The sequence below is a fragment of the Lithobates pipiens genome, unplaced genomic scaffold (assembly GCF_037356315.1).
Source record: "Lithobates pipiens isolate NorthernLeopardFrog02 unplaced genomic scaffold, aLitPip1_a1.2 Scaffold_1, whole genome shotgun sequence".
In the NCBI taxonomy this organism is placed as follows: Eukaryota; Metazoa; Chordata; class Amphibia; order Anura; family Ranidae; genus Lithobates; species Lithobates pipiens.
The window spans coordinates 196,183,524-196,209,206 of record NW_027507685.1 but is presented as its reverse complement, the minus strand read 5'-3'; the positions used below and the strand labels follow the sequence as shown (position 1 = coordinate 196,209,206).

General features: G+C 47.9%; 1 protein-coding gene across 1 annotated transcript; it reads right to left on the bottom strand.

The window, feature by feature from the left end:
• Positions 1-1,912: 1,912 nt before the first annotated feature.
• On the bottom strand, positions 1,913-3,004 carry LOC143988768 (3-galactosyl-N-acetylglucosaminide 4-alpha-L-fucosyltransferase FUT3-like). The gene has a single exon (XM_077488605.1). The coding sequence runs from the start codon at positions 3,002-3,004 to the stop codon at positions 1,913-1,915; it is 1,092 nt and encodes a 363-aa protein (XP_077344731.1).
• Between the last annotated feature and the right edge of the window lie 22,679 nt (positions 3,005-25,683).

Genomic DNA, 25,683 nt, shown 5'->3' with positions numbered 1-25,683 from the left:
TTTAGATCATAGTCCCCTTCTTACATCAGTGCCCTCCCTAACACAGCCCCCCTAAATTAACTTCACACTCCCCACCTTATCAATGTCCTCTGTCCCTCCTTTGCATCAAAGTCCCCCCCCCCTTATGTCACAGTTTCCCCCACTCATAGCACCCCCCCATCACATTGTCTTTAGCCCCCTTCACCCCCTCCTCCATAGCAGTGTCCTTAGCCCCCTTCACCCCCTCCTCCAATAGCGGTTTCCTTAGCCCCCTTCACCCTCCCCCCATAGCAGTTTCCTTAGCCCCCCCTTCACCCTCCTCCCCCCATAGCAGTGTCCTTAGCCCCCTTCACCCTCCCCCCATAACAGTGTCCTTAGAACCCCTTCACCCCCCCCCCCCATAGCAGTATCCTTAAGCCCCCTTCATAACAATTTTCTCACCACTCCTTACATTTTATGGCACCGTTTGAAGCCACACGCGCAATCCTACCTTACCTTACACAGGGCAGGTTGGATCAAAGGGCAGGAGCTCCTAAACTTCTCATTAACAAGTTAGTGACTGGCTGAAACAAAAAAAAAGAAGAAGCTGCTCCAGGTGAGCGAGTCTCTGGGTAATATACATACACACTAGTCAGGTGCTAGCCCAACTCGCATGCTGTGTACGGCTGCACTTCCAATAATCCTTTTTATTGAAGCTTCATAGGACAAGTGGTTGACAGATGGAGCAGGGGACAAAGAGGTAGATACGTTTTGTGCAAATGTTAGCGCTTAGTCATTATCTATTGGAACTTGTCACTACAATCACCTTTTTTCTGCTCTAATGTGTCATTAGGTTACAGGTGAACTAACCAATTAAAAACAGGACTCAGCCGTTATCACAGGGAAAACCAGGCTGCAGTACACAATACATAACCTCAAATCTTATGTGAAGTGTTCGGTCTGCATCCACTGCCAAAAAAGATCTGACACACCAATTGAACTCGGAGCAAACTCTACACACATCATTCAATATTGTATAGTAGCAACAACATATACAAAATAATAGAAAAAAATGATATATATGTATTCATACACACAATCAAGTTGATGTTAAGGGCAAATGACTTTAAAAGATAAGTGTGAGCCCTTGTACACACGGTCGGACATTCCGACAACCAAATCGGATTTTGTCCAAAACTGTTGCATACACATGGTCGGACAAAGTTGTCGGAAAATCCGATTGTTCAGAATGTCATAACATTATTTAGTTATGACGGGACTACGTTCAGGCTAGTAGCCAATAGCTTTGGTGTAGGAATTTGATCTGAGCATGCGTGGCACTTTGTCCGATCGGAATTCTCTACACACGATCAGACAAGGTCCGATCGGATCATGTTGTCGGAAAGTTTTATAGCCAAGCTGGAAAACTTGGTCCGTCGGATATTCCAACTGAAACAGTCCGATGGAGCCCACTCGGTCGGATTATCCGACAACAGGGTCCGATCGGACATTTTCCGTCGGAATGTCCGACCGTGTGTACAAGGGCTTAGAACATTAAGAGGACCAATACGGACATATTCTCAAAAAATAAATAAAAATAAAGGGACTAGGACCGCTCAGTGTCCTAAGCAACCAATCACCCACTTGCAGCTCCTGCCCTAGGATCTCCCAGCCTGCCGCTTCTCCTGTCCTTGGCCATGCTGCGGGGAATGGATGACAGTGCAGCAGCTGGACCTACAGGGCGGCCAGCCAAGAAAGAAAGAGTCCAGGCTCCTAAGTGGTGTGACTGTCATGGTCCGCCATTTAGTGATGCCTGCTATATTCCTGCAGTACTGTAAATGGTCCGAATTTAAAAAGGGACAATATTTTGGTAGGGAAAGTAATAAATAAATGAAAAGTATATATAAACATTTTGCAGTCTATTTTTCTTACATACTAGAGCCTGCAACTAGCTTCAATATTCCTTCATAAACCATTTGGCTACACTGTGAAGGATCTGGTATTTTGGTGCTTTCCTTATTACTTCACAAGCTTGACAGTATCTATATTGCCAATCAATCAGTATATTTACACGGTAGTGAGACCTCCAATTGAAATACTTGCGGTACTTTTCGTCATCTTTGTCTAACTCAAGGAGATAGGCAGCCAGCTCCTTGGCACTTGGAAAGTCATCAACATGAATGAAGGCATCACCTGGGATAAAACGTTCATAGTTTTCCCGCGAAGTCCCCAACACAACTGGCACAGCCCAGGAGCCAAAAGCATTTAACCACAATTTCTCAGTGATGTAATCCTTGTAATTAGAATTTTCAAAGGCCAAGTAAAATTTGTACTGAGATATAGTGGAATGGAAATCGTCCCGGCTGAGCTTTTTGTGTTTAGCCCCATAAACATCAATAGGAATATATTTTTGTAGTTCCTCATAATAAACAATTCTTCGGACACCTGGATACCACTTGCTGACCACCCAAGCCACTTTTTTGGACTTTTCAGGAATGGTAAAATTTTGCGGCTCCTTTAGCGTTTCAATTTGACCATATGGGACAAAAACATCCGAATCCTGACGAAACGTTAATGTCATGTTGAATAAGTTGTCCAACATATCCACGTTTTTGATAATCAGTGGTGGCTCCACATTTGCCCACACCCAGTATTGGAAAATAGGTCGTGGTTGTTGAGGCAATAGGTTTTTGTTATACATTATTTCCACATGATGTATAATAACACCATCAGCAATGCTATATAGACTCCTGTCTGTCGTCATCTTGCAGCCTGGGATACCAAAATCTTGATAGCACCTGTCTAATGGGAATGTGTATCCCCAAGGCCAGTGCCAAATTAGGATGAGAACCTCTTTCTCTTTCTTTAAATTGGGAATGATCTCTTTCTCTTTTATATTCTGGGTCGTTTTTTCCTGTATCACCGTCTTTTCTGCGCATATTGTATTTCTTTTAGGTATATCCACAAAATTCCAAAAAAAGGACAGCAGAATAAGAAGCAACAGGAATATTATTACAGTTTTCTGGTTGAGACAAGCCAAATTCATTATGGTTCTGAAAGAAAGTTAAAAAAAAAATCATTATACTGGCTGTAATTTTAGCAATATAATAAAATCACATTTTCTGTCATAGTCCCTTTATTATTTTCTATTTATTCTGACATATAGCATAGGGATGGGAGTGGTGAAATAATTATAACTCCGCAGAAGCACAGTTCCTGGAAAATGCAAAACTCAACTAGAAGTAGGGTAGAATGGGTCTTTAAATAATCTATACCACAATTTTAAAACAATGTAGAAAAACTTTATTTGCCATCCATGGATGGGAGATATAAAGTGGTTGTAAACCCTCCCCCACAACTTTGCCCCATGTAAATCAGCATACAAAAACTCTAAATGAACACCGCTTGTAGATACCTCCTTACTTGCTTAGTATTGTTGTAAGCCTTTCTGTTCTTTAGAATGACGTCACTGAGCATGCCCATATCTCCCCTGATGGCACACTCTTGGTACTTTATTATCAGGACTTCCTACGGCACACAACACTGAAATCCCAGAAGACAGAGCTTCCTCCTACACCCCATGTGACCATGTAACATTACATGCAGTGCAAATCAGGGCATGGGACAGCATTACTGCAGTCTTATCAGCTGAAGCTGATAAGACTGACAAATGCAAACACTAGGTAATCGGCACAAATAAATACTATGAAATAAAACAAGTCAGCTATGAACAGGGAAGCAGGGTTGCCATAGAAACGTTGGATTGAGAAGGAGGCTTGGTTAACAGTAAAGGAAGTGCTCAATTTAAGGGTGGAAATACACTCCACTGTGGACTCAGAAAACAATACTTAAGATGGCGCTGCATACCCCCTGGAAACAAGATTTTTTAAAAGTTTCTTTAACTGGTTCCCTACAAGCGCACGCCGATGTACGTCGGCAGAATGGCACGGGCAGGCATATTGGCGTACAGGTACGTCCAATCTTCAATGCCACCCTGCCACCGTGCCGGTCGGGACCCCCGTGAGTCCGGTCGCGGGTCCCGCGGACTTGATCACCGTGGGCATACCCGCGATCGTCTCACGGGACGGCTGAATGGAGAAGTGCCGTTGTAAACAGCATTTCTCCATTCTGCCTAGCAACAAGTGACGCTGATCTCTGCTCCATGTGATTGGAGCAGAGATTAGTGTTCACTAAATGAAAGCCGAACCCCCCACAGTTATTAACACTCCCCTAGGAACACTTAACCCCTACACTGCCACCCACTGGTTAACCCCTTCACTTCCAGTGTCATTTACACAGGAATCACTGCATTTATATAGCAATGATTGCTGTATAACTGGCAATGGTCCCAAAAATGTGTCAAAAATGTGCGATGTGTCCGCAATAAAACTATCCCTATTTTGTAAATGCTATAACTTTTGCTTATTGCGATTTTTACCAAAAATATGTAGAAGAATACGTATCGGCCTAAACTGAGGGAAAAAAAAAATTATTTTTTTTTTTATATATTTTGGGGGATATTTATTATAACAAAAAGTAAAAAATAATGCATTTTGTTTAAAATTGTTGCTCTATTTTTGTTTATAGAGCAAAAAATTAAAACCGCAGGGGTGATCAAATACCACCAAAAGAAAGCTCTATTTGTGGGGAAAAAAAAAAGGACGTCAATTTTGTTTGGGAGCCACGTCGTACAAAAGCGCAATTGTCAGTTAAAGCAACGCAAGTAATGTGTGATTTGGGCTGGATTACAGTGGCTATCGTTTGATAATTAATTATAATGGACTAAATGAAAAGCAACATCAGAGTTTACTTCCACTTTAAAACATGTTACAGTCTGAAAAAGTACAGTTTACTGTCCCTTTGGTCCCGGGTGTGCAGGTCCTGGTATGAAGCATCAAAGGTATGGCCTAAGCCAGGGGTCTCCAAACTTTCTAAACAAAGGGCCAGTTTATTGTCCTTCAGACTTTAGGGGGGCCGGACTGTGGCCATTGGATGTAGAAATTGTCCTGGCTTCCGTGGGAGTAAACCATGCATCTTTGGCATTAGGGGGGAAAAAAATAGTGCCCCATCATTGGTGTCAGTGGGAGAAATAGTGCCCCATTGTTGGTGTCACTGGGAGGAATAGTGCCCCATCGTTGGTGTGAGTAACAGGAATCATGCCCCTTTGTTGGTGTCAGTGGGAGAAAAAGTATCCCAAGGGCCAGATAAAGGCGAGCAAAGGGCCGCATCCGGCCCTCGGGCCACAGTTTGGAGACCACTGGCCTAAGCATTTCGTGGGAAACCCCACTTCGTCAGGGCCTTTAACCGCTTGCCACCACCGGCTATCATCGCTCTCAAAGGGCGTTATATGGCGTCCCCCAATTTAAGCAGGGAATGCACGCGAACGTGCATGTACATCCCTGTTCGCCACCAAGGGGGTGAACAGCCATTGGGCATGGCTGTTTTCATCATGGTTGATCACATGGTAGTCAGGTACTGCTCCACTTTGCACGGCACATGAGCGCGATCGGGGGCTCACTGCATGGAACACCGTTCGTCACCGACACTGGTAAACAGCCATTGGCTGGCAGCTGTGTACCACGTGATTGGCTGTGAAAGGATCACAGCCATTCACTAAATGTCAACAAACCGTGGTAACGAGATGTTACCGGCTTCTCCTAAGATTGCGGTAACATCTCGTTACCACCTACAGTGTACACCAATCACACTGATTGCACCCCTCCCAATAAAGAGGACCTGTCGTCACCCATCAAAGTAACCAAGTACCCGTCGCCAGCCCATCAGAGTAACCGAGTACCCGTCACTGCCCTTAATAGTACCCGACTACCATTCACCAGCCCATCAGAGTAACCGAGTACCAGTCCATCAGAATACCCGAGTACCCCTCACCAGCCCATCAGACTACCCGAGTACCCCTCCCCAGCCCATCAGAGTAACCGAGTACCCCTCACCAGCCCATCAGAGTAACCGAGTACCCCTCACCAGCCCATCAGAGTAACCGAGTACCCCTCACCAGCCCATCAGAGTAACCGAGTACCCCTCACCAGCCCATCAGAGTAACCGAGTGCCCCTCACCAGCCCATCAGAGTAACCGAGTACCCCTCACCAGCCCATCAGAGTACCCGAGTACCCCTCACCAGCCCATCAGAGTACCCGAGTACCCCTCACCAGCCCATCAGAGTAACCGAGTACCCCTCACCAGCCCATCAGAGTAACCGAGTACCCCTCACCAGCCCATCAGAGTAACCGAGTACCCCTCACCAGCCCATCAGAGTAACCGAGTACCCCTCACCAGCCCATCAGAGTAACCGAGTACCCCTCACCAGCCCATCAGAGTAACCGAGTACCCCTCACCAGCCCATCAGAGTAACCGAGTACCCCTCACCAGCCCATCAGAGTAACCCGAGTACCCCTCACCAGCCCATCAGAATACCCGAGTACCTGTCACCAGCCCATCAGAATACCAGAGTAGCCGTCACTGCGCTTCATAGTACCCGAGTACCACTCACCAGCCCTTTATAGTACCTGAGTACCACTCACCAGCCCATCAGAATACCAGAGTACCTTTCACCAGCCCATCAGAATACCAGAGTACCACTCACCAGCCCATCAGAATAACCAAGTACCCGTCACCAGCCCATCAGAGTAACCGAGTACCCGTCACCAGCCCATCAGAGTAACCGAGTACCCGTCACCAGCCCATCAGAGTAACCGAGTAATGTAATTTGTTGTATGCATATGCTGTGTGTGAGAAATAACCTGATAATATGACAATTTTGTAAAAAAAAAAAAAAAAAACCCACACATCTTTATTTTGCAAAAGATTGTGGGAAAAAATTACAACTTAAAAACACTCACCATGCTACTTAAATAATACCTTGGAATGTCTACTTTCTTAAAATGGGTAATTTGGGAGGTATTTGTACTTTCCTGACTTGTTAGAGCCAGTTCACAATGGGATGACTTGTCAGGCGATTTAGCTGCCTGACAAGTCATGTCCCATTCTGTACAGAGTAACGAGTAACCTAGTACCTGTAACCAACCCATCAGAGTAACCGAGTACCACTCACCAGCCCATCAGAGTACCCGAAAATATCTGTCACCAGCCCATCAGAGAACCCGAATACCCGTCGCCAGCCCATCAGAGTAGCCGAGTACCCGTCGCCAGCCCATCAGAGTAGCCGAGTACCCGTCACCAGCCCATCAGAGTAGCCGAGTACCCATCGCCAGCCCATCAGAGTAGCCGAGTACCCGTCGCCAGCCCATCAGAGTAGCCGAGTACCCGTCGCCAGCCCATCAGAGTAGCCGAGTACCCGTCGCCAGCCCATCAGAGTAGCCAAGTACCCGTCGCCAGCCCATCAGAGTAGCCGAGTACCCGTCGCCAGCCCATCAGAGTAGCCGAGTACCCGTCGCCAGCCCATCAGAGTAGCCGAGTACCCGTCGCCAGCCCATCAGAGTAGCCGAGTACCCGTCGCCAGCCCATCAGAGTAGCTGAGTACCAGTAACCAAGTACCTGTAACCTGCCCATCAGAGTAACCGAGTACCTGTAACTAGTGATGGCCGAACGGTTCGCCCGGCGGTCGTTTCGCGGCGAATTTCGGTCGTTCGCGGTCCGCTCGTTCGCTCGCCTTTTCCCGTCGTTCGCCCCGGTGGACTTACGTGTTTAATGTGTAAAAGAACTTTGACCTATGATGACACGTCTATCATGGGGTACAGGACAGCCAATTGAGACATGACAGCACATGGACACTTGGACATTCCCCCTAACCTATAAATACACCCGATCCGGTGGCCATTTTACATTCTTTCTTCTGTCACTATAGGGAAAGGTTGCTGTGTGGAGTAGGGACAGATAAAACGCTAGCTATTTGGTACACAAAAGTTATTTTCAGGACTGGTATAGGTGTTAGGTGTATATAGGTTTGCTGTGCTACTGATTCTTGCAGCAGCCTGAGTGTCTTTTGTCAGTTTAGAGAAAGGGAAAGGACGGTGTGTGCTACAGGGACAGCCAGATTAGTCTTTCATCATCATCATCATCATCATCATCATCATCGTCATTAGCTGTTACTATCAGGTCCACAAAATAGCTGTTCCAGTAACCACTAATCGTTCCAGTCTACTCTTTTTTGCCACTTTGTATAGGGACAGGAAGGAAGCAGTGTTGTCAGGCAGTGAGGGTCAGTTTAAAGACTTGCTGTTACTATTAGTTCCACAAAAGTTCTTTTCAGGACTGGTATAGGTGTTAGGTGTATATAGGTTTGCTGTGCTACTGATTCTTGCAGCAGCCTGAGTGTCTTTTGTCAGTTTAGAGAAAGGGAAAGGACGGTGTGTGCTACAGGGACAGCCAGATTAGTCTTTCATCATCATCATCATCATCATCATCATCATCATCATCATCATTAGCTGTTACTATCAGGTCCACAAAAGAGCTGTTCCAGTAACCACTAATCGTTCCAGTGTACTCTTTTTTGCCACTTTGTATAGGGACAGGAAGGAAGCAGTGTTGTCAGGCAGTGAGGGTCAGTTTAAAGACTTGCTGTTACTATTAGTTCCACAAAGGTTCTTTTCAGGACTGGTATCAGTGGTACGGTAATAGGCTTGTACACGTATAATATTCTTTCTTCCAAATATAGAAAGAATATTATACTTGACTGCTGCCCTTCTGCTGCAGTCTGCTAATCATTCACAACTCACTTGTTCCACAAAGCTCTTTATCAGGACTGGTAACTTGGTCTGTGTAGGGTGCTACAGTACATAGGGTTGAGTGCAGTACAGTCTGCTGTTCTGTAAGGACCACTATCGGTCCACAATAGATAGGGTTGAGGTGCACCACTGCTGACCGCTGCCCTATACTGCAGCAGTCCTTCAGCAGTATAGGGACTGACGTACAGTCTGCTAATCACTAACACACAACCTGCTTGGTCCACAAAAGTTCCTATAAGGACTGGTAACTTGGTCTAGGGTGCTACAGTACATAGGGTTGAGTGCGGTACAGTCTGCTGTTCTGTAAGGACCGCTATCGGTCCACAATAGATAGGGTTGAGGTGAACCACTGCTGACCGCTGCCCTATACTGCAGCAGTCCTTCAGCAGGATAGGGACTGACGTACAGTCTGCTAATCACTAACACACAACCTGCTTGGTCCACAAAAGTTCCTATAAGGACTGGTAACTTGGTCTAGGGTGCTACAGTACATAGGGTTGAGTGCGGTACAGTCTGCTGTTCTGTAAGGACCGCTATCGGTCCACAATAGATAGGGTTGAGGTGCACCACTGCTGACCGCTGCCCTATACTGCAGCAGTCCTTCATTGGTATAGGGACTAGGAGTTTTGTCACAGGGTGATTTAAAAAATGACAGGCAGAGGAAGAGGCAGGCCCTTCCGCAGGGGTGGTAGGGGTAGGGCAGGAGCAACAGCCTTGAGCCAAAGTGGGAAGTTGCAGAAGGTGCGTTCAATTACTTTAAAGGACGCACCAGACTTGGTTGAGTGGCTCACTCAGCCTTACTCTTCTGCACCCTCCTCATCCTCTCGATCTGCACCCTCTTCTTCACTCTCTGCTATGTGCACCCCCAAAGACACTACCACCAACAACACCACCACCACCACATACCTTCCGCTTGAGTCACAGGAATTATTTTCCGATCCATATCAAGAGGACATTTCTGATGCGCAGCCACTCTTGGTATTGGATCAGGAAGAGGAGGTAGCAACAACTGCTACTCAGCAGTCTGATGACAGTACCCAGATCAGCCCAAGGAGGAGGTTGGTCCCCGGTGTTGCTGCCTACTCCGAGATCTCTACTTATAGGGGTGATGAAGGTGACGTTGATGATGACATGTCTAGTGATGTCATGTGGGTGCCCACAAGAGAGGAAGAGGAGGGGAGTTCAGAGGGAGATATGGACCAGCAGATAGGGAGGAGAAGCAGGAATAACTTACATTGCACAGGAGGGACAAAGCAGACTGCAAATGTATCAGGAGCGAGTCATCGACCATGTACGGTCACATCTGGCGCTCCCAGGACACCGGCACATGGCTCCGCAGTGTGGGCTTTTTTTAACGTGTCCGCTGCTGACAATAGCGTTGCCATCTGCAATCTTTGCAGTCAACGCATTAGTCGCGGTAAGCCCAACACTCACCTAGGGACGACCGCCTTAAGAAGGCACATTAGCAGCCATCACCGAGCCCAGTGGGAGCAACGGAACACACAAAGCCACACTGCAGGCTCTCACCGTCCAGCCTCATCTTCTACTTCTCCTTCTCCTCTCTCCTCACAATTGTCCTCCACTCCACCTTCCATCACGCCAAGCTCCCGTTTTTCTGCAAAAAGGCAGGCTTCCGTGGGCCTAATGTTCGAGCGTAAAAAAATGATGACGCCGGATAACCCTCTTGCCCAACGGTTGACGGCTGGCTTGTCAGAACTGATAGCCCGCCAACTACTGCCATATAAACTGGTGGACTCGGAGGCCTTTCGCAAATTTGTGGCCATTGGAACACCACAATGGAAGGTCCCAGGAAGGAAGTATTTCTCAGAGAAGGGCATCCCAGAGCTATATGGCCATGTTCAGCGGCAAGTGAATGTATCTCTGGCACACAGTGTCGGTGCCAAGATACATCTGACCACAGACACGTGGTCTAGCAAACACGGGCAGGGAAGGTATATCACTTTTACTGCCCACTGGGTGAACCTTCTGACGGCCGTCAAGCATGTAACCCGTGGCACCCGTATAGATTTGGTTTTACCGCCACGGATTGCATGCAGGCCTGACTCTTCTTCTCCTCCTCCTCCTACTCCATCCTCCTCCCTCTCTTCCTCAGCTGCCTCCTCCTTTTCCGCTGCTAGCGTCTCTTCCGCTGCACCGCCCAAGCTCCCCAGAACCTATTCCACATGCCAGGTGAGACGTTGCCATGCCGTGCTGCGTCTGTTGTGCCTGGAAGCCAAGAGCCACACTGGCCTGGCACTCCTTTCAGCTTTGCGTTCACAGGCAGATCAGTGGCTAACACCGCTCAATTTGACAGTTGGTAAAGTGGTGTGTGACAACGGTGCCAATCTGCTTAGCGCATTGAAACAGGGCAAAATCACGCACGTGCCATGCATGGCACACGTCTTAAACTTGGTCGTGCAGCGATTCCTTGTCAAATACCCTGGGGTCCAGGACATCTTGCGGCAGGCAAGGAAAATCTCGGCCCATTTCAGAAGATCTTACACGGCCATGGCTCGACTTGCTGACATTCAGCGGCGACACCATCTGCCGGTCAGACGTCTTATTTGCGATTGCCCGACGCGATGGAACGCAACCTTCTATATGCTTGATAGGCTGCTCCAGCAGAAACGTGCAGTTAACGTCTAACTGTATGAACTCTGCGAAAGAAACGGTTCTGGTGAGCTGGGGTTTTTTTCACCGCGCCAGTGGCTGCTCATGCGCGACGCATGCAGACTTCTGCGGCCATTTGAGGAGATCACCAAACTGGTCAGTCGCAGCCATGGTGCCATCAGTGACATGGTACCTTATGCCTTCTTTATGGAGCGTGCATTGCGTCGTGTCATTGATCAGGCTGTGGAGGAGCAGGAGCGGGAAGATGAGGAAGTCGCAATGCTGGATGAATTCCCAGGGGGGGCTACTCTATCTGAGACAAGTCAACAACAGGAGTCTGAAGAGGAGTCAGAGGAGGATGGTGCCGGAGCGGATGAGGAGGAGCAAGAAGAGCGTGCTTTAAACCTTTCTGGGATCCCTGTTGTGCGTGGATGGGGAGAGGAGAATGAAGAGGACTACATTATCCTGGATGATGAGCAGGAGCCAGGCCACCACACCGCTTCCACTTTAGTGCAAATGGGGGCCTTCATGCTCCAGTGTTTTAATAGGGACCCCCGTATAAAAAGCATAAGGGTCAAGGACCAGTACTGGGTGGCAACGTACTTAGACCCCCGGTACAAACACAAAATGGTGGAAATGTTACCGCCGTCGCAGAGGGCTGTCAGAATGCAGCACTTCCAGGCCTTGCTTCGAGAAATGCTGCATTCTGCTTTTGCGTGCGCTGGCAGAGGAGCAATTCCCACTCCCAGAGAAGGATTTGCGGGTACCAATCCAACAGCGCCTGCAAGAAGAGGCCGGTTTGAAGATGTGTTGGTGACTTCGGATATGAGGTCATTCTTTCAGCTGACCCATCGACAGGTGTCATCCGGATCCAGCATCAGGGAACGCCTAGACCGTCAGGTGTCCAACTACATTGGGTTAACGGCCGATGTGGACGCTCTGAGGAGTGATGAACCCCTGGACTACTGGGTGGGCAGGCTTGACCTCTGGCCAGAGCTTGCCCAATTTGCAATCGAACTGTTGGCTTGCCCCTCATCCAGTGTCCTGTCCGAAAGGACGTTCAGCGCAGCAGGGGGGATCATGACCGATAAGCGTACTCGCCTAGCTCACGACAGTGTTAACTACCTCACATTTCTAAAAATGAATGAGGCATGGATCTCGGAGGAATTCAACACATGTGACCAGTAGACCATGTATATGTCTATAAACTATTTTTTTAATCAAGCACACAGACCTTCTTTCTTCATTTGGCTCACTTCCTTGTCCCAAAAAAGCACACCATACTATATGCCCCTACCCTCCTCTTTGAAGAGGTTGAGCGGTGTCATATTTCTACTGGGGCTGCTTATGATAACCCTGTGCTGTTCTGACTTCCTCCTGGGGGTTCTTATTATGAGGGGATCACACCATCCCTGTGCTGTGCTGAGTTTCTCCTGGGCCTGCTTACTATGAGGGGATCACACCATCCCTGTGCTGTGCTGACTTCCTCCTGGGGGTTCTTCTTATGAGGGGATCACACCATCCCTGTGCTGTGCTGAGTTTCTCCTGGGCCTGCTTACTATGAGGGGATCACACCATCCCTGTGCTGTGCTGACTTCCTCCTGGGGGTTCTTATTATGAGGGGATCACACCATCCCTGTGCTGTGCTGACTTACTCCTGGGGCTGCTTACTATGAGGGGATCACACCATCCCTGTGCTGTGCTGACTTCCTCCTGGGGGTTCTTATTATGAGGGGATCACACCATCCCTGTACTGTGCTGACTTACTCCTGGGGCTGCTTACGGTGCTGCTGTCAGTGCTGTATATCACGGTGCTGGTGTGAGTGCTTAATGTCACGGTGCTGCTGTCAGTGCTGTATATCACTGTGCTGATGTCAGTGCTGTATGTCACGCTTCTGATGTCAGTGCCCTCTATCACGGTGCTGCTGTCAGTGCTGTATATCACGGTGCTGATGTCAGTGCCTAATGTCACGCTTCTGATGTCAGTACTCTCTACCACGGTGCTGCTGTCAGTGCTGTATATCACTGTGCTGGTGTTAATGCTTTATGTCACGCTTCTGATGTCAGTACTCTCTATCACGGTGCTGCTGTCAGTGCTGTATATCACGGTGCTGATGTCAGTGCTGTATGTCACGCTTCTGATGTCAGTGCCCTCTATCACGGTGCTGCTGTCAGTGCTGTATATCACGGTGCTGATGTCAGTGCTTAATGTCACGCTTCTGATGTCAGTACTCTCTATCACGGTGTTGCTGTCAATGCTGTATGTCACGGTGCTGGTGTTAATGCTTTATGTCACGCTGCTGATGTCAGTGCCCTCTATCACGGTGCTGTTGTCAGATGCCTCTATCACGGTGCATGTGTCATTGCTGTATGTGACGCTGCTGGTGATCATCTCCTGCACCCTCTTCTTTGCCTACCCTGGTCCCTGACCTTCCCTCTCCTCCATTGCCTTCATGCGCTCCACAGTCCTGAATTGTCAGAACAATTTTCCAAATAAAAAAAAGAATGCTTGTAGTTATCGATCCCAAATTCACCTCATACATGTATTATGTCATTGGCCAGGTGGTGGGACTATGTTTTCCCTGCTAATAATTACCTCGTGGCTGCAAATTCGACCTAAAGGCTTGAAACGTTCGCCTCCCATTGAAGTCAATGGGGCCCGCGGCGAACGTTCGGTTTCGCGAACGGTCGGCCTCGTTCGCGGTCCGTGTTCGCGAAACGTCCCGTCGGAGGTTCGGGCCATCACTACCTGTAACCTGCCCATGAGAGTAACCGAGTACCTGTAACCTGCCCATCAGAGTAACCGAGTACCTGTAACCTGCCCATCAGAGTAACCGAGTACCTGTAACCTGCCCATCAGAGTAACCGAGAACCGAGTACCTGTAACCTGCCCATCAGAGTAACCGAGTACCTGTAACCTGCCCATCAGAGTAACCGAGTACCTGTAATCTGCCCATCAGAGTAACCGAGTACCTGTAACCTGCCCATCAGAGTAACCGAGTACGTGTAACCTGCCCATCAGAGTAACCGAGTACGTGTAACCTGCCCATCAGAGTAACCGAGTACCTGTAACCTGCCCATCAGAGTAACCGAGAACCGAGTACCTGTAACCAGCCCATCAGAGTAACTGAGTACCTGTAACCAGCCCATCAGAGTAACCGAGTACCTGTAACTGCCCTTCATAGTACCTGAGTTCCACTCACCAGAATACCCGAGAACCACTCACCAGCCCATCAGAATACCCGAGTACCTGTCCCCAGCCCATCAGAATGCACGAGTACCTGTCCCCAGCCCATCAGAATGCCCGAGTACCTGTCACCAGCCCATAAGAATACCAGAGTAGCCGTCACTGCCCTTCATAGTACCCGAGTACCACTCAGCAGCCCATCAGAATACCCGAGTACCTTTCACCAGCCCATCAGAATACCCGAGTACCTGTCACCAGCCCATCAGAATACCCGAGTACCTGTCACCAGCCCATCAGAGTACCCGAGTACCTATCACCAGCCCATCAGAGTAACCAAGTACACGTCATCAGCCAATCAGAGTAACCGAGTACCTGTCACCAGCCCATCAGAGTAACCAAGTACCTGAGTACCCATCCATGCCCTTCATAGTACCCGAGCACCACTCAGCAGCCCATTAGAATACCCGAGCACCACTCAGCAGCCCATCAGAGTAGCCGAGTACCCGTCGCCAGCCCATCAGAGTAGCCGAGTACCCTTGCCAGCCCATCAGAGTAGCCGAGTACCCGTCGCCAGCACATCAGAGTAGCCGAGTACCCGTCGCCAGCCCATCAGAGTAGCCGAGTACCTGTAACCGAGTACCTGTATCCTGTCCGTCAGAGTAACCGAGGACCTGTAACCTGCCCATCAGAGTAACCGAGTACCTGTAACCTGCCCTTCATAGTACCCGAGTACCACTCACCAGCCCATCAGAATACCCGAGTACCTTTCACCAGCCCTTCAGAATACCCGAGTACCACTCACCAGCCAATCAGAGTACCTTAGTACCTGTCACCAGCCCATCAGAGTAACTGAGTACCCATCACAAGCCCCTCAGAGTAACCGAGTACCCGTCACCAGCCCATCAGAGTAACCGAGTAATGTAATTTGTCAAATGCATATGCTGTGTGTGAGAAATAACCTGATAATATGACAATTTTGTAAAAACAAAAAAAAACCCACGCATCTTTATTTTTCAAAGGATTGTGAGAAAAAATGACAACTTAAAAAACTCACCATGCTACTTACTTAATGCCTTGGAATGTCTACTTTCTAAAATGGGTAATTTGCGAGGTATTTGTACTTTCCTGACTTGTTAGAGCCGGTTCACACTGGGATGGCTTGTCAGGCGACTTAGCTGCCTGACAAGTCCCGTCACATTCTGTACAATGGAACTGTTCTAATTGGAGCGACCCAAGTCCTGTACGACTTTGGGGGCGACTTGAGGCGACTTGCATTGACTTCTATATAGAAGTCGTTTTGCAAGTCGCCGATGTGTCCAGGTCGCTTGAGGCAGCCATGCTGCAAGTCATGCTGCCTCAGTGTGAACCAACACCTAGGGGTTTATTTACTAAAGGAAAATCTGAAAGTGCACATGGAAGTAAAGGCTTTGTAGATCCGATGGGGACATGCAAGGGAAATAAAAAACAGCATTTTAGCTTGCACATGATTGGATGAAAAATCAGCAGAGCTTCCACTAATTTCATATCTACCCCTTAGATTTAGAGCAACTGCACTAGAAAGTGCACTTGCAGTGCAAAGTGGATTTGCCTTTCGTAAATAACCCCCTTAGACCCAGTTCACACTGAGGCGGCGCGACTTGCAGCGAGACTGCCTCAGGCGACCGGGATCCGACTTTAGCAGCGGCTTGCAAAATGACTTTTGTATAGAAGTCAACGCAAGTCGCCCCAAAAGTCGTAGCAACTTGAGTCACAAAGAAAAAAGCATTTTTTCACCAAAATTTGGCAGTTTTTTTTTTTCCATTTATAGCACAAAAAAATAACACAAACAAAAACCCACCAGTGCTTAAATACCAAACGAAAGCTCGATTTGTGTGAAAAAAAAAAAAAAAGAGAAGAAGAAGGATGCGAGTTTCATATGGGTACAGTGTTGCTAATATATATGTTGCTGATATTATATATTATATATATATATATATATATATATATATATATATATATATATATATATATATCTCAATTTTTTTTTTTTTATATAAAATAAAAATATATAAAAAATATTTTTCTCAATAAAAACACTGATTATGGGGCATTTGTGATTGCCCATTGATGAAATTCAAACACATCAACCTAAAGCTTTAACAGAAATGCAGTTGCATATCATGATTGCTGAGGCGCAATGGGCTTAGGTCCCACTAACGTAACACCAAGGGATCAAGTCCACCACCACCCTTGCCCTTTATCCCATTAAATAAAAACCCAACCATTAGGTTGGAAAGGGCAAGGCCACAGCTTTATTAAATTCCAACACATAACATGTGAACATATTTAACCAGTGCCAAACACAGTCGTACTGTGAGCACTTAACCAAAAGAGGGAAGTGGAGCCTATCCTTACCATAAGTGCTGGACAGCCTACTTCCAATTTTCCATCAAGGGCATAGCCCATTACCGCAACTTTAACTGCTGGCAAGGTCAAGAAAACCACCACCGCCCGTCAGTTAATAACTGTCGAGCGCCCCACCGCAGCCAGTACCTATTCCACACCTCACTGCAAGCCAAGGTGGAATATGTCCAAACCAATGTCATTAAGGAAAATGCCATTTGGTCTCAAGAGATCATCATTACCCTCCAGATCCTTGTGACGGATGACAAACCCCCTTAATTGCCGAACAAACTTGGCGACCTGAGCATTCACTTTCTGATGGAAGCGTTCTAGCCGGGGACCAGGAAATTCCCTGGCCCACAGCAAAAAAGGCACAATTTCCAGCCAGATGAACACCACATTGGTGTAAACTGCATAGCATTGAGCAATAGCCCGCTGGATGGCCCTAAAAACGACCATGCGAAACCACCTGGAAGAACGGGGAGAAGCAAACGGACGGCAACAGGGAAAGGATACCAGGAGAATATGGAGGGAAAAACAGAAGTCTGGGGGGGGGATGGGTCGCACGTCTCCGACCCCGAAGAACTCGACGGACAGGGAATGTTTTTGTGATGTCCTCCCCCCAAGGAGCTGAAACCAGAAAGACAAAAGCAGACATAACTGAGGAAATCGGTGGATCCAGCAGAACCTTTTTGAATTAAATGAACAAGGCAAGAAAATAAAGCCACGCATCTTTGGTATGAAGGCGAGATGAAAACATGCCGCCCCCCGACACCTGGACCCATTTGTCCCACACTGGAAAGTATGATACCCACATCCGTGGGGACAGCGACGCCCGGAGAAGGTCTAGAAAAACATTGGAAATGAGGTTCCACAAGGAGGCCGGAGTGGGAAGGCCTCCAAGGGGGGGCTGGACGGAAACGATGTGTGAACAAGAGGGAGCATCAGCAATATGATTAACGGTTCCAGGGACATGCCCAGCTCTAAATATATAAATCTCAAGACACTTTAAAACCAAAAATGCTGCAACGACACGATAGTCGGCCAGATCCCGTCCTGCTTATGAACAACCTGCACCACTCATGTATCGGACCAGAAAAAAAAACAAAAACCACCTGGCGATTGCGCAACCGCTTGCCCCACAGCTCAACGGCGACAATGATCAGAAAGCTGCAGCAGTGTGAGGCTGCAAAAGAACCATGCGGCCCATGAGGCTGACCAACACTCAGCAGACCACTCCCCTTGGAAAAAAAGGCCCCAAAACAGTGTATAGCTCGAGCTGTGAATTCGATACCTCCGCCAACAACCAACATGACTGGCTATTGCAGGACTGGAGAAAGGATAGCCAAATCCCCAATTCATCCCGCATGGGCTTGGTGACACAGATATAATGGTGGGGCAGCCACCCCTTTTGTGCCTGCACCAGGCGTCTACAGAAAGCCCTTCCCATGCAGATGGCTCAACAGGCAAAGACCAAGTAACCGAGCTAAGGCTAAAGTTGTTTCAATTGCAGTTTTGTAGCCCTTTTGCCAAGTGGACCAGAGAGAGGAGAGCCGGAAAAAAAAACCAAAAAAAAAACCACACATCTCCACAATGTTGATTTGGATACCCACAAAGGCTGTAGTATACCACTTGTAGTGGCTTTAGTTGAACAGCCAGCATAGACCTCTTTTTTTTTGGGGGGGGTAGCCAATGCTCCAGAGAGACGAAGGCCTGGTATGAGCACAGGCTACCGTCTTGACAAATTAAGCAGAACTCTTTCCTGGATGCCATTTTTTGGCGAAACTGGGTGTGGTTTAGCAGAACCAATACTGACCGCCGTACACATTGTAGGTACCTCAGATGAGAGCAAAGAGTGATGCAGCTAACTCCATAAAATGCTCGCAAAGCACTCCGGCATAAGCACAGAACCCCTGCAGCCAGTTCCTTATGGAAGCTGCTTAGAGTTTTTCACCCTGCACCGTAACGTCAACCCGATGCGATTTGTTGATAGTCTCTCGATCAGGAGGGACTAAAGCATGGAGATCCATACGCCGTGACGTCGAAATGCATGCCAGACTGGACCAATTTTATGACTGTAACCATGCGCTTGTCCGGCGGGCCCGTGACGGTAGCTTCACTGTTCCTACCCCAAATCACATCACAATCATACTCACTCACTGAGATGCAGGCGTCCGGCCAAAGAAGGGCGACCAACGGCAGGTTCAGGAGGAATCCCCGCTGCAGGATTATCTATGGGAGGAGCTGGCAGGCGACGTCCATCCTTTTGGGGAATGTTGATGGCTAGAGAGGCCGAAGGACAGCGCAAGGCGAGGCCCAGGGGTGGTGGTCCGGCCACCGAACCTGAGGAGCCCGGGGGCCAAGGTTGGCAGCCAAGCAGCCTCTGGAGCAACCGGATGTAGGACTTGCGACAGGTGCAGCCCACATCTCAGGCATGGCGTGTGCATCTCCCACCCTACCAGGCGCAGGGAGATGGCGCTGAGCTGCAGGCAGGGGCAGGGCCACAGCGGCAGGCATCAAATGGGAATCTCCTGCCCTGCTGGGTGCAGGGAGATGGTGCCGAGCGGCAGACCAGGGCAAGACTGCGTCAGCAGACATCTGGACGGAATTTTCCGCCCGGGCGCAGGATGCTGACAGTGCGCAGAGGTCAGTGATGAGGGGAAGAGAGCAGGCGACCAGTGCAGGGGGGGGGAGGGGTGAGCGGCATGTGCAGCCCCGCTATCCCCCATCTAGCCGGGTGCAGGAAGGCAGGAGTCAGTGGTAGGGGGTGAGCAGCCTGTGCAGCCCTGCCATCCCCCACCCAGCTGGGTGCAGGGGGATGCAGGACGATAGGAGGCAGCAGCAGAAGGCGAGCGGCATGTGCCACCCTGCCATTCCCCCACCCATCCGGGTACAGGGGAATGTGGCTGCACAGGATACATTGCAGAGGCTGTGTGGACTGGAAACATGTTTTAATCTCCCACCCAGCTGGGCGCAGGGGGATACACTGGCTGAGACATCTTGTGCAGTGTGGAGGAGGGAGGAGGATGGGCAGCAAGCTCGGTGTGCCCAGTATCTGGAACCACAGGGTGAACTCTGACTAGCCCCCCCATCCCCCACCCCGCCGAGAGCCGGTGTTCTGGCATATTCAGTCCGGCCATCATATAGCGTCCGCCCCGTACTGCACATGCGCAGTACGGGGCAGAAGAAGCTTCGTAAAAAAATTTCCGAAGCTGAACGGCGCCTGCGCCGTGAGTGGAGGTGGTAGCCCCACCATCCAAGCGGCCACGCTTCGGGCTTGGCCTCGCTGCGCTCGACTCTTTTTTATTCCTACTCTATGTCCACTTGGATGGTGGGGCTAGAACCTGGACTGCGTGCGCAGGCGCCGTTTATCCTTGGCTATTTTCGGAATCTGCGTTGCTGTGTACTGCGCATGTGCGGTACACAGCAGACACTATCTGATGGGGGACCTTATATGATGGGACACCGGCCCGCGGTATGAGGGGGGAACCGGCGGGAGAAAGGGGGGGGTTTGGGGAGAGCCCGGAAGGCAACAGGGCTTTGGGAGGTAGGTGGAGGAGTGGAAGGCATGTAAGAAGGCCTGAAGGGACTGGGTCTAAGGCAGGAAGGCTGGCCCTAGGAACCTGAGACCCCTGGGATAGGAGGGGAGGACATCCCAAGAGTAAGGAGGGAGAATAACCCGCCAGCTTGACCTTGGAGAGCCAGCCCGTGGATACCGGCCAGCAGAAGATCAGAGTCCAAGGTGGAGGTTGCAGGGTCCACAGCAGCAGCTCTTCCAACGATTCTTCTGAAAGAGCCAGAATTCCCTGGGGCACAAGATTTCCTGAGCCCATCCCATATGTCCGAACCAATCATTTCCCTTGTCACGCACCTAGCCATGCCCCCATCAGTCAAGGCTCTCTTTCCCTAGGAGGGGCTCAAGAGGCCTTCATTATATTTGGTGTTCAGCGGTGTCTCACAAACGCAAGGTTGGTCAAAAGAATGAAATAACTGATTATACGCATAAGTACGTTTATTTTGAGTGAGTACATTCATTTGTGGAGATAATCTCCCAAGCCTCGCCAGGGAGACCAGGGCGGACCCCTATATATAAATGGTAGTACTGTGAGTGTTTATATTAACATTATACTAGTAATAATGCTCATTCTACCCTACTTCTATTTTGACATATAAATATACGGTTGTAAGAGCGTGGCCGAGTGGAAAAGGAGATGATCCTTGAACTCACAGCGCGTCAGCCAGGGGAGAACATACAGCAACACAGGCAGTCATCGAAACTCCATCCACAGCCATCCTTACTCCTGAAACACTGGAGCACAAGATGAACACTTCCAGGAAAAGACTCACGGACCACAAGCCTCAGAAATTAACTGAGTTTGACTACAAGCCGGCAGGCAACTACTCCCAAGATGGCACCGGCCCACGGGACTCCTATACAGACGACAATCCAGAGGTACAAAAAGATACAGGTACCCCGACGCCACTCCTCTACCCCTCGGAGTGTGACCCTACCCCTGCAAAAGCCAAAATGCAGCAACACATGCTGCCGCAGCGGGCGCCACTCCCGAAAATTGAGGCCCAGGCTCTCGTTCCCTTCCTCACAAACCAGGCCCTTCACTCCTCCATGGCCTCCTTCCCCACCTTGGGCCAGCCAGTAAGACACCACATTAAAGGACATGCTCATCTCACTTCAGTCCTCCCTCATGACTGACCTTTCTTCCATGTTCCACAAAATCACCTCTGACATCCGCACGCTGGACAGCAGAGTGACTAGAACTGAGAGAGGCCTAACTGCTTGCACCACCGCAGTAAATAAAGTAATTGACTCCTATGATGACATTAAGGAAGAACAAGCATGGATGCGCGCCAAACTGGCAGATTTAGAAGACAGGTCCCGCAGGAACAACGTCAAACTGAGGGGCATCCCCGAGATCATACTGCCCATGGACCTACCTCGCTACGCAAAAGAGTTGAGGCACATCATCACCCCCGAAATGTTATCATTGACAGAATCGCGAAACCATCCCACGATGTCTTAATCAAGGCTAAATCGCCCCTTCCAGCCCCTTATACAGGGATTCAACTCCTGCCTGATCTCTCTAAATACACCCTCCAACTGAGATGACAAATTAACCCAATAACCAAAGGCCTCCAAAGTCACAAAATACAATACAAGTGGCAACACCCAGCCACTCTCCTCATCACAAAAAAAAAAAAAAAAAAAACACATGGGCAAACTCACGTTGTCGGAGATCAACAGAGGCCTGAGGCTTCTCCACACCTGTGGAATAATACCAGAACCTCCTAAGCCGGCCCCACTTGGAAGCAGATGAAATACTTCATGCAGGAACCTGGAACACACCCGCACCTAAATGGCACACTCCACTTTGATGAAAATGGCCAAAGCACAGACGCCAAAACTCCCCTGAGACCTGACAACCTACCACCCCTGATCTAACCTTCCTGTGTCAATAACTGTTTGTTACCACCACCCACAGGCTAATAGGGTGCATTACACCCCCCTCTGCAAATCCTTCTGCTATCCCAAGCTGGACAACTAAACCAAACCTTTCACTAACAGTCAATACTACAAGTATACCTCTGGACAGTCCCACGTTTTGTTTTTGTTTTTTATCACATCTATCTATTCGCAGCCTCCTAGCCCACACTTCTCAACTTCCTGGACACTCACCAACCCACTACGGAGTCTCACGCCTGGATATTAACGAGCCAGATCTCCAGCACCAGCCTCACACCCACAAGATGCCGTTCAATATACTCTCACTGAATGCCAACGGCCTAAATCATCCCGCCAAACGCCACTCCCTATGGAAAACCACCATGGCTCTCCACAGTGATATACTGTGCGTGCAAGAGACCCATTTACTCTCTTCGAACTCCTCCCTCTGCAACAACCATCATTTCTCCTACATGTTCCACGCTTCCCACTCCACCAAAATCCAAAGGAGTCATGATCGCAATCAAAGAAACAGTAGACTTCCAACTACTTCTACTTACTACTTCCAACTAGTCAAAATAGACTCTGAAGGCTGCTTCATAATCCTTGTCTGCATCATCAATCAGGTACCCCACACCATCAGTAACATCTATGCCTCGAACTCCCACCAAATGAAATACTTACACTGCGCACCACCAGACAAATACAGAAAGGTCTCCCAATAATCTGCGGTGACTTCAACTTAGTTCCAGACTCATCCATCGATTCTATACCAGCCGCAAAGAGACGAGACTCCCCTCTAAAAAAAAAAAACAACAAAAAAAAAAAAAACACACACACACACACTTTCATCTCAAGATCTATACTATGTCTGGCATTGCCACCATGGCTCCGAATGAGACTACTTTTTTCCGCAAGTCACAACTCATATTTACGCATATAGACTTATTTATAACTGATAAATGGTCCCTGCAAAAGATTTCTAAATCTGAAATCCTCACCGGGACATGGTCGGACCATGCCCCCAATCCCCAATTTCAATAACAATTCAGGATTCCAACCTACAACGCAAAACCCCTTTCTCTGGCGAGCAAAGAACTACATTATCCAACATACTAAATACTCACCAGATATAGCCAATCACATTAATGATTTCTTCTCACTAAACAAGGGCTCTGTGTCTGACCCCACCATATTGTGGAGCATACATACAGTGGTGTGAAAAAGTGTTTGCCCCCTTCCTAATTTCCTGTTCCTTTGCATGTTTGTCACACTTAAGTGTTTCGGAACATCAAACCAATTTAAACAATAGTCAAGGACAACACAAGTAAACACAAAATGCAATTTGTAAATGAAGGTGTTTATTATTAAAGGTGAAAAAAAATCCAAACCATCATGGCCCTGTGTGAAAAAGTGATTGCCCCCTAAACCTAATAACTGGTTGGACCACCCTTAGCAGCAACAACTGCAACCAAGCGTTTGCGATAACGTGCAATGAGGCTTTTACAGCGTCCTGGAGGAATTTTGGCCCACTCATCTTTGCAGAATTGTCCTAATTCAGTTACATTAGAGGGTTTTCGAGCATGAACGGCCTTTTTAAGGTCATACCATGAAATAAATTAAATAAGGTGAAATATTTCAAAGTCTTAAGTATATGTTGAAATCGATTAATCTTGTGCGACAAATTTCCTTAATTAGATCTGAGTCAGCGTAATTCAAAAATGTGTATTTATTTGTACACATTTAAAATAGAAAAGGATGCTTACAAAAATAGTACAATAATAATCATTTGTATAAAGTTATTGCATGTGTGGAATAACCCTTTGTCTGCTGTGTATAAGAGATGTATTTGCTTGCCTGCTTGGTCTTTCAAAAGCACATCTGCCTCGTTGTGTGAGCAGGAAACAACAGGACCCCCTCCTCCCAGCACTTCTCATTATATTAACCAGGCTCTAATCTCCCGCCCGAAAGATAACTCCTCCTTCACAAGGGTATGGGCTAAGGAGTGATTGTTATAATCAATCTAACATATGTTAACACTTAAAACACAACTCCACAGTCTACCATGACCGGATGTAAGGGGGAAGGGAGAATATAGAATTTCAGCTCACATAGTTCTACAGACTTCTTAATTACAAACATGATATGGCAGGAAATGGGGAGGAGGGAGAATTTTAGACTTAGACTCTAGAAAAATATTGTCTCAACTTACATAGGCCTCCTCACTTACATATAAAATGACTTTCTAAAAACATATATATATAATGAACTGGAGAATATAACATAAACAACATTTATCAAAATCCTGACAGGTTTTAAATATTTACTTCTTCAATTATCGCAAGTCATAACATAGAAATTATTGTCTCAAAGTTCTTTCACACAGTATGGAAATGTTATATTCTGAATAAAGTAAAATAAAGCCAATTAAAATTTAGATATTAAGAATATAACATACCACAACATCTCAATAGGATTCAGGTCAGGACTTTGGCTAGGCCACTCCAAAGTCTTCAATTTGTTTTTTTCTTCAGCCATTCGGTGGTGGACTTGCTGGTGTGTTTAGGATCATTGTCCTGCTGCAGAACCCAAGTTCGTTTCAGCTTGAGTACACGAACAGATGGTCGGACATTCTCCTTCAGGATCTCTTGGTAGACAGCAGAATTCATAGTTTCTTTTATCACGGCAAGTCTTCCAGGTCCTGAAGCTGCAAAACAGCCCCAGACCATCACACTACCACCACCATATTTTACTGTTGGTATAATGTTCTTTTTATGAAATGCAGTGTTCCTTCTACGCCAGATATACTTGGACACACACCTTCCAAAGAGTTCCACTTTTGTCTCATCGGTCCACAGAATGTTGTCCCAAAAGTCTTGGGGATCATCAAGATGTGTTGTGGAGAAATTGAGACGAGCTTTGATGTTCTTTTTGCTCAGCAGTGGTTTTCTCCTTGGAACTCTGCCATGCAGGCCATTTTTGCCCAGTCTTTTGGTGATGGTGGAGGCATGAACGCTGACCTTAACTGAGGCAAGTGAGGCCTGCAGTTCCTTGGACGTTCTTGTGGGGTCTTTTGTGACCTCTTGGATGAGTCGTCGCTGCGCTCTTGGGGTAATTTTGGGCGGCTGGACACTCCTGGGAAGGTTCACCACTGTTCCATGTCTTCGCCATTTGTGGATAATGGCTCTCACTGTGGTTCGCTGGATTCCCAAAGCTTTGGAAATGGCTTTATAACCCTTTCCAGACTGATAGATCTCAATTACTTTCTTTCTCAATTGTTTCTGAATTTCTTTGGGTCTCGGCATGATGTGTAGCTTTTAAGGATCTTCTGGTGGACCTTATTGTGTCAAGCAGCTCCAGTCCTATTTAAGTGATGCCTTGATTG

Bases quoted from the DNA above. Each gene is read 5' to 3' on its own strand.
- LOC143988768 (XM_077488605.1), bottom strand. From the start codon at position 3,004: ATGAATTTGGCTTGTCTCAACCAGAAAACTGTAATAATATTCCTGTTG.